Source organism: Leguminivora glycinivorella, chromosome 3 (genome assembly GCF_023078275.1).
Source record: "Leguminivora glycinivorella isolate SPB_JAAS2020 chromosome 3, LegGlyc_1.1, whole genome shotgun sequence".
NCBI classification, from domain to species: Eukaryota; Metazoa; Arthropoda; class Insecta; order Lepidoptera; family Tortricidae; genus Leguminivora; species Leguminivora glycinivorella.
In genome coordinates this window covers 22648541-22658705 of record NC_062973.1, presented here as the reverse complement: position 1 = coordinate 22658705, position 10165 = coordinate 22648541, and the positions used below count along the sequence as shown (strand labels likewise).

The 10165-nt window shown below is 36.8% G+C and overlaps 2 protein-coding genes across 2 annotated transcripts; one reads left to right on the top strand and one right to left on the bottom strand.

Annotated features, from left to right (window-relative positions):
- Positions 1-2141: 2141 nt before the first annotated feature.
- On the bottom strand, positions 2142-3549 carry LOC125242758 (tRNA (guanine-N(7)-)-methyltransferase non-catalytic subunit wuho). Its single transcript, XM_048151689.1, has one exon. It carries the CDS (start codon positions 3458-3460, stop codon positions 2333-2335), a length of 1128 nt encoding a protein of 375 aa, XP_048007646.1. The 5' UTR covers positions 3461-3549; the 3' UTR covers positions 2142-2332.
- A 159-nt stretch (positions 3550-3708) lies between these two features.
- LOC125224798 (signal recognition particle 19 kDa protein) lies at positions 3709-6473 on the top strand. The gene is made up of 4 exons (XM_048128258.1): positions 3709-3869; positions 3952-4129; positions 4900-5039; positions 6340-6473. The coding sequence occupies exons 1-4, from the start codon at positions 3814-3816 to the stop codon at positions 6407-6409; spliced, it is 444 nt and encodes a 147-aa protein (XP_047984215.1). The 5' UTR covers positions 3709-3813; the 3' UTR covers positions 6410-6473.
- Positions 6474-10165: the final 3692 nt, after the last annotated feature.

Here is a 10165-nt window from a genome sequence, read left to right as displayed (position 1 = left end):
CCCACCCTGTATAGCAGAACATAGCCAGAAAATATTAATAGTTTGCTCATAAACTTAGGAGTTGATAACAAGACATATGTTGTACAGGCGCCATCAGATAATTATAGTCACTACTTTGAAAAATTCTCGTATCTCACGCTGCTCCTCAAAGTTAAAATGTAGTAAGTTTATATGCATTCCACACATACTTACTACATTTTACTCTTCATTGACAGAAGAAGATACAAGTTTTTTCAAAATAGTGACGATATCAACGACTAACGAGTCACAGTAAAGAGTTTAGTGCAAAATAATAGAATATTAACTTGTGACAGTATAAACCAGTAATAACTCTTCTTACAAACTTCACGCCGCGCGGTGTGTCCCCCTCCCCTCCCCCCCTCGCATGCAGCGAAAACATGCGAAACTGGTAATTATTGGGCTGGACAGTCGGGGCCGCGTTTGCGCGCTGTTTTTTATGTGTGTGTGAAAATGACGTCAGTGCCGAGGTCATTTCGTTACTGTAGTGTTTATGGATGTATGGAGAACAGTTCTAAAAATCCGGATATAACATTCTTCACAATTCCTAGACTTCCAGAAAAGTAAGTGGTTTTTATACTTATATTTTTGCAGCGTTAGGTAAAAGTGAGATATAGTGATGCATTAAAATCAATAAGGATTTACCTGTAACGACATTAATTACTTTGCAACCAAATACTTGTTTTTTATTTAGGTAGATGATGCGATCTATCTTATTTATCTCGAAAGTTTGGTACCTACTTAAATATTGTGTAAATACTATTTCGTCAGTATTTAAGAAAAAACACGTACCTACTTGAATGGTACGTAGTAGAAAGTGCGTTTTTGTTTTAAATAATATCTAAGTATAACATATAAATTACCACATACGTGATGTGAAAAGCCGTCCCCGTGAATATCTCATTTTGCTCGGGATCGTTACACAATCTAGTATTGCGCTTATAAGACTAATATATGAATAATATTTTTTTGTGTATTCAATATTGACTGGTGTGGTATTGTTATACTAATACGTACAGTTACCTAATAGTACCTATTAGATAACAACAACTTACTTTGTACGAAGATTTTGTTCAACCCTGCGTGACCTTGCGCAGTAGAGACCGCCCGCATCTACCTGCCGGAGATTAACTACTGAATATTCCTTATACTGTGCAGATATTTTAACACATGATGCTTTACATTAAAATAATTAACTTTAAATATAAATTAAGAAATCTTTTCATGTAACTTTTTTGATTTCATTTTCCTAACAAAAAAATTAATTATAATTTCGTCTAAAAAAAATCATCATGTGCATTATCACATGTCACAATAACACTGTCTGTCATGTCAACAATTGTTTGTTGTAAATGTCGTAAAGGTTCGGCGGGAAAACTGCACATGTCATTGAAGTGGCCAGTTACAGTTAAGTGGTACGTAAAAGAGGTACTAGAATCTGTTCAATGAGTTTTCATTTAATAATCACATAAACAGGGTGTTTTTACGTAGCAAATTTGTTTTTCCGTTTTCTCCAAAAAAACATCGTAAAAGCTATAATGTTTCACGGTTTAATATACTCCAGAGACCGAGTACTATCGGCTGTAAAAATATCTGCATCTAATAAATTAGGACCTTATATATTTCTACCCGACTTATTAAATAGAAATTGGATTTAAAAATAACTTCTGTCCATGTTTTTCTTATAATTATCAGATGCTTTATTCGTTCATGGTATAAAATATTTTATTTTAACTACAGTCAAGTTCCCTATTGTGAGCAGAAACTAGCAAATCAACTGTCTTTTCAAAAGGACTTATTTCTATAAGTCAACAAGGATTATTTCTCTAGGAAGACAGATAAAAATAACCTTTGTTGACTTATGAAAATAAGTCCTATTGAAAAGACACTCCTCAACTGTGACAATGAGTAAAAAGGCCAGACACACTTATCCCCATATGGCACACTTATCCATGACTTTCCCATGCTCTTGCTATCAACTCCCTAGTTATGGTAGGCAAACGAGTCACATTTGATGATTAAATCACTGCTCTATTTAAAAAAAAAGCAATAAGTATTATATCAGACCTAATTACTTATGTCCTTGTTGTGTTTAGTTAAATTGTGATATTGTCATTTCATTGTTTTCTTAGTATAAAAATAAAATGAAACTGCTTAGAATTAACTTGTTAGCTTTATTAATGACTGTTCCAACATTACTTATGTTTCAATTATTTTTGTATAAAATGTGTACTTCACATTGCTGTTTGACTGTACCTACTGAAAATAATAAACTTATCTGGTTGAACTGATATTTTACAGTTTTTCACTTTTTTCATGAGACTGATTTTTCCAATCTTTGTTTCTTCCTCTCTTGGTATTCTTGGACATTGTCAAATTTCCTTTTATACAATAACTTGATAGATTCATTGTTATCTTTTATGTCAATACTTGTATCATCTTTTTCAAACATCTTTATAACTTTATCTGATTGAATATTTATCTTATTCTCCTTATACTCTATTTTTAAAACTTGAACTGTACATTCCATATCATCATAGAGATACAAAGATGAGTCGTATAATTTAATTGCAGCCGGGAACCTCTCTACTGTAATTCTTTCCAACAATTTATGGTTGAAATGATTATTTTCAGATTCTATCTTATATGGTAGTAAAGCATTACTGGTATGTACAGCCACTACTAGCAAACTGGAGTTATCATCCAAGCGAGAGATAGTGTAGTGAACTATAGGTAGTTTTTCTACTTCTATTTCATCATCATTCATAACTTTGACAAAGTCCTCCAGCAGCTGAGCATCCTTTATGTCATCATTAGCATCTATGGTGTGGACCAGCCTTCCATTTAAATAGTCCCAAATTTTTATAGTTCCATCTCCTGAAGTGCTTGTCAAGTAATTCTCATCATGAGGCAATATTTCAATATGTTTCACAAATTCCTTGTGGCCCAAACAGTATGTTTGAATGTTATAAGTATTAGGGTAACTAGAAACCTTGATTTTCTCATCTCTGTCAGAGGTTATGATATATTTTCCATCATTTGTTTGTAAAACATCCAGCAGTAAGCTTAAGTGCCCCAATAGTTTGGTGCCACTATCGCTAGGATTATTTATATCATATAAGAGAACATCCCCTGTTTTATCAGCTACTAGCAAATGTTTATTATCTGAAGTGAATCTTATTTTGCTAGCACTTCTTGGAAGTGTAAAACTTTTGTAGTTGTCCCATAAAGGCAATTCGAATACTGTTAATTGCTTTGAAACTGAAGATACTACCGCCAAGTACTTACAGTCAGGGGAAATAACAATATCAGAGATACAATCGTTTTCCAGAGGTTTACTTATTGGAATGTTGATGCAGTCGTGCTTCGCAGAGTCATATCGGTCAATACGCATTCCTTTGGCCACAGCTATGTAATTATCATTTACTGCTATACTACTCATCTTGCCGTTCTTATGACAAAAATATAATATTTTTAAATAAATTTTTGAAGACTCCGTGAACTATACAGATACACCGCGCTCATTCACACGTGTGCCTGTGCCATACTGTACTGTCAATGTCAAATAGAATTTGACACTACAGTGACAGATAATGGAGATAAAATCTTGGATGGGCCCATTACGTTAATGCTCGACGGTTTTCACAAGGTCTTGAACGAACTTACATCTACAGGTTAAGTTTTTGACGTTGACAAGTGATTTTTTTTATTGAGAAATAACACCATTCTACTGAGCATACGTGTTTATTATTTCGTGTACTTTGGCTATAATCGAATTTATTAATCAAAGCTACCATGGCTGCAATGATAACTTCATGGAACCCAGAAAAAAAACACAGTGAAGTGGAAAGGTAAGGTTACTGTAGTTATTATAATGTTTAGACCAAATGATGATTTCTAGGGTGTATTTGACGAGGATGTGGTATTTTGCAGATGGATTTGTATTTACCCTGCGTATCTGAATAGTAAGAAGACTTTGGCGCAAGGTCGCAGGCTACCGAAGTCCTCTTGTGTGGAGAATCCTACTCACCAAGAGATTAGGGATGTACTTGTAGCCACTGGATTGCCTGTGGGTGTGGAAAACAAGTTATACCCGAAGGAGCAAAGCAAGGTTAGTGAGAATCTTTTCTACTTAAATCCATATACAATTTCTCTGAAATCTGGCTTTTAACTTAAGAAACTACCCATTCTTTTATTAGGTGCTATGTATGAACTATGATTAGGTACTAGTTATTCTTTTATTAGGTAAGGAGGGTGACATTAGATTTGTATGTGTACTACCTGCTGCTTTGTTGTCCTTCTAATACAAAATCAAAACTCTGTTTACACACTAAAGTAAATATGTTTCTGAGGTTTGCATTAGATTCATTTCTAATTTGTTAGTCAATGTTGTAATGATGATAAAGACAATGTTTGAAGTATTAGGCTAGTGTAAAGTTAGTTTGATTTGACTTATTTTTAATTTTCAACACTTTACATGTTACAAAGTAGGGAACAAAATCAAATTATTTTATTGAATATTTTTTTGATTTGTTCTTTTTCAAGTAGTCACACAACTATATATAAACTATAAATTGAAATAGATTCATACATGATTGGAAAAACAAAAAGGCGCATAGCCTTATCAGAGATAACATACACTAGAGAAATTTCGTCGGGTGCCATGGTGGGCAGGTGGTCTAGTGGTAATGATGTTAGCCACGTAAGCTGAAGACCCCGGTTTGATTCCAGCTCAGTGCCAGTGGGCCTTGTCGTATTTCTTTTGTGTATGATTCTATTGATATTCGATGATCTATTTCAATCTATGTTTTCATGTTAATTTTATCAACAATGAAGTGTGTCAATAACCCATTTAAAAAACAATGCATCTGTATTTTTCAGGAAATGCTATTCAGAGGCAGAATAAGGGTTCAGATAAAGAATGATGATGGAACCCCACTCAAAACAGAGTTCCAGACCAGGGAATCTGTCATGAAGTACATTGGTGAATCAATACCTAAACTGAAGACCCGTCAAAACAGGTATGGTATTTCAATTGTTTTTCTGCAGTCTGTTGAAGAAAGATACTGGTGCAGGCAAATTTCTTTCGGGTCTGCTTCAGCCGACAATTACACTGTCAATTGCTCTTGTTCCTGTACAATACTAATGGTTCCCACATAGCCTATGACTGCGTTCAATGGAGACACGCTAGTTGTGGTTGCGATCCTTAGCATTGAGGGAATGAGGAAGAAGAAGAATGATTCCTAACATTGCTGTTACTGTTAAAAAAATAATTATTTATTGGACAAAAATAACACTAAATATTTTACAACCAATTATCCATAACGCAGGCTTCGTCATGAGGTTACAGCCATAAATCAGCAACAGGCGTCGTCCTTACACACAAACAATAAAGCTATCCGCAACAGGCTTTGTCATTTACCCATATGTGGGTTATTGCAACAACAACATACGCGCAAACTAACTAGGACCCGCCCGAGTCGTACCGGGCCCAAAGGTTCCCATCACACTAGCAGCATTTCCACGCTGTATAGCCAATGAAATCCCCTGCACCAGATACGACCCGGAACGCGGATCGCAGCCCCTATCCCTAAGTCGGCGACCAAGTTCCCTAACAAAGGCTTTAGCCTCAGCTCCCCAGGGTCCCGCCGTCTCCACAGCAAGTGGCACAAATTTGTACATTGCTTCCAGGGCGCTGTACTGTTAAAATAAAGATGGTTAGCACATCTGGTGAATCTTTTATATGACTTGGAACTCTGGTTGCTGTTTATGAAGTTTCTATGCTCTTCATGATGTTACTACAGGTCACTTTGACCTATGTGGTGTAAAATTTCACTGGCTTGGTTGAAATCTTTGTGAGTTAGTTGGCAGAGCGCTGGAGTATTTATTGATCCAGCTCCCAGCGGCCCTGAGTTCAAATAAATAAAAATAAATAAATATTGGGGACACCTTACACAGATCAACTTAGCCCCATACTAAGCAAAGCTTGTACTATGGGTGCTAAGCAATGACATACATACTTATTTTCTCCCCGCGTCCGATCTGCGGATAGGATAGAGGATCCCTCTAAAATCCCAATTCTCATACAAAAAAAAAAAAAAACACATACCTTTATATATACGTAGAAAACATCCATGACTCAGGAACAAATATATGTGCTCATCACACAAATAAATGCCCTTACCGGGATTCGAACCCAGGATCGCGGCTTAGCAGGCAGGATCACTACCGACTGAGCCAGTCTCACCCAAGGCAATTTTCACTGTTAAATTTATTTTAAGAATGATTCAAGTATACTAAAATTAGTTTTTTTTATTTCAGGCCTGCCGACCAACAGCCGCAGGCGCAGCAAGTCACCAACAAAAGCAAGGGGAAGAAGGGCCGCCGATAATGACATAGACGTATATTATATATTAACCATATTATTATTTCTTATTATATAAAACAAAACTAAATGTCTTATTATTTTACTACGTTTGATAAATTAAGCACAGAAACCTTAGATAAAAAAAGAATTACATATCTGTCCAGTGCAGAAGCACACCTCGGACACTGGCGATCAAATATATTGAAAAAGGCGCATTCCTAGCACACAGACTTAGCTCGTGTAGGTGAACGCGTACTATGCTTGTATGAGTGAAATATCGACTCGACTGTTCGTGTTTTTTGACAGGCGGTAACTGTGAGGTAACCGAGAGGGGGTGGCACTTTCAGCGGGGAGCGGGAGTGGCCATACTGTACCATAGTACTCTTTATTATACTTAAACGAGGTATTTTTATTAATGTTTTTGTTGACTTCAACTTACAAAAATTAACGCCCGAAAGATGCCAGCTGCGATTAAAGACGGACAACTCAGTGGATTTTACTGAGTTCACTTGACACGCTAAGTAGATACGTTTTTTGATCTATGGTACATATGACATCTCGTCACTACTTTGAAAAAATCTCGTATCTCACGCTGCTTCTCAAAGTTAAAACGCAGTAAGTCTATATGCATTCCATACATACTTACTACAATTTTCTTTTACCCTCACTATTTAGCTCGGAAACACGTGTTTTGTCCTTTAATACCAGCGGGTGAAAACGCATTCTATCCACTAGTGGGTAAAGTAATTTGACCTTGAATAAAGTCAAATTAACTGCTTTAAACTTGATAAAAGTAGGTGAATCTAGTAATAAAGATGATTTACCACCTGTGGAACTACTGGAAGCAGTGATAAACACATTTTTTGCGTTGTAGGTTGTAGTTTCCTCGCTATAGTGAGGGGAAAAGTTTTGTGTTACACTCGGGTGCAAATATGGGTGCAGGATTCCTTCCTTGCTCGTTCCTTTCACTTGCTCGTTTTTAACCGACTTCAAAAAAAGGAGGAGGTTCTCAATTCGACTGTTTTTTTTAATATTTTTTTTTTCAATTCCACACGGCGTTAAAATACAACTTTGTCCCCTTGTATAACAAATAACTATTTCATTAACAGACGAAGAATACAAGTTTTTTAGGGTTCCGTAGTCAACTAGGAACCCTTATAGTTTCGCCATGTCTGTCTGTCCGTCCGTTCGTCCGCGGATAATCTCAGTAACCTAGACAGCTGAAATTTGGTACCAATATGTATATCAATCACGCCAATAAAGTGCAAAAATAAACAATGGAAAAAAATGTTTTATTAGGGTACATGTAAAGTAGGGGCTGAATTTTTTTTTATTCCAACCCCAACGTGTGATATATTGTTGGATAGGTATTTAAAAATGAATAAGGGTTTACTAAGACCGTTTTTTGATAATATTAATATTTTCGGAAATAATCGCTTCTAAAGGAAAAAACAGTGCGTCCCCCCTCTAACTTTTGAACCATATGTTTAAAAAATATGAAAAAAATCACAAAAGTAGAACTTTATAAAGACTTTCTAGGAAAATTGTTTTGAACTTGATAGGTTCAGTAGTTTTTGAGAAAAATACGGAAAACTACGGAACCCTACACTGAGCGTGGCCCGAAACGCTTTTGGCCGGTTTTTTTAAAGTAGTGACGATCTGTGGTCTATCCCGTGCAAACGCGAATTTTCTGAAAATTGGCTGATGTAAGAGGATCTTTATCTAAAAGAATGTGCACGATTACGTTAATAACCGCCTGCAGTACAATCCGAAAAAAAAAATCGAAACACGAAATTAATGCGTTTGTTCGAGACAGTCCATGGAATGTTCTTAATCACACTTTCTTTCATGCTTCCATGTCACACTTGCGAAACAATTAAGTCTTCTGGACCAGCATCTTCAAGAAGCGAGCGAGGAAGCGCTGGTGGCCTAGCGGTAATACGTGTATACGTGCGACTTTCGTTCCGGAGGTCGCGGGTTCGAACCCCGGCTCGCACCAATGAGTTTTTCGGAATTTATTATGTGCGAAATGTCATTTGATATTTGCCAGTCGCTTTTCGGTGAAGGAAGACATCGTGAATAAGAAACCGGACTAATTCCAATAAGGTCTAGTTTACCCTTCGGGTTGGAAGGTCAGTCAGATGGTAGTCGCTTTCGTAAAACTAGTGCCTACGCCAAATCCTGGGATTAGTTGTTAAAGCGGACCCCAGGCTCCCATGAGCCGTGGCAAATGCATGGAGGATGATGGGCCAGCATCTTCAAGTCATCTTCATGACATGTGGTCCTTCTGATCCTCATATATATACCTACCTACCCAACGCCACCCTCTGTCAACTTCGGAAAACATATTGGTATTTCTTACAACGGACTTCGTTAGTTTTATCGTCCATCAGAATTATGACCGGAGCGATAGCGTTGGTCAATGGTTTAACTCTATTTACCTTTTGTAGGTACCTAAGTAAAGTAAGTATATTCCCTCGGATGTCCTCTAGTCTATGGTTTAATAAACGTTTTTTTAGTCAATCCACTTTTGAAATATTGAAATATAGTACATTACATCAGAGGCCGGGAAAATGAGGATTTCCGGCCAAGTGGGTATATACGGCCGAGCGAGCGTGCGAGCGAGGCCGGATAGGGATACGAGGCCGGATAGGGATACGAGGCCGGGAATCCGTTTTCACGCCGAGGCATGTATAGTGCTTTTCTCAAACATACAATGAAATAAAAAAATGCTCTAAAGGACAATATTTTATAAAATAAGTTACTTTGCAGGCCTAGGCCTGAAAAATAATATGAAATCCCTTTACAGTCCTCTCGAGTTGTTGCGCCCAAAAAGCGATACTTCCCAGCCCATTTTAAGGAACGTAAAGACAATATTTCATTGCATGTTTGAGAAAACATTTTTGTTGAAACGAATGCTCGTTGTTGGATTAGTCAGTAGGTATTGTAGGTAATCTGTAGATAGGGTTGGTAAAAACAATGCCCCTGTGGAGGGGGCCGATTTTTGAATCTCGGCCATTCGATTTCGTGAAATTCGCCCAATGGCATAATTATCTCCACTACTAGTCATTTAAATTCTACTAACAGAATCGAAAACGAGTTGTCATTACCACTAGTTTTAAAATTACTAGCCGTCCTTTTTCAAAAGGGCGTTTTCCAAATTATTACGAAAATCTTAGCCAGATCTGACATTGGTCTATTCTACGCGACACGCTGATGATCCCGCGATAAAAAAAGTGTCCATAATATTTTTTTCATTTTACGTCACGATTTTAGTATGAACTTACTACGAGCGTGACGTATGGGACTTTTTTGTATGGAAAATTTGGGACACATTTTTTTATCGTGCCGCTCACTCGCTGTCGCGCTTGAGAAACCAATCAGTCGATTTTCGGGATTTAATTTGGAAAACGCCCAAAAACAGCATTACGTCGTTTTCCACAGACTTTCGAACGGCGAATTCATGCGTTCGAAATTCAAAAATCCATCCCCAGAGTTTAGAATTCGTTGTTTTACTGTCCCCATTGATAACAGAGCAGATTAAATAAAAACAATTCGTGCACGTTTGATTTGTTTCCAATAAGTAAAAACAAAACTAAGTTTAGTTAATTAGGGATGCCCAGAAAAGTTCTCAAAGGCTGTGAGAGTTGTAATTGAATAAATGGCGAACGCTTCTTTCAAAGCTTTGAGTTAATTTGGGGAATCAACAAACAGTTTTCACTAATTGGATCGGTAAAAAATATAAGTTAAATAAAGTCATTTCTCAATAAATACGACTGA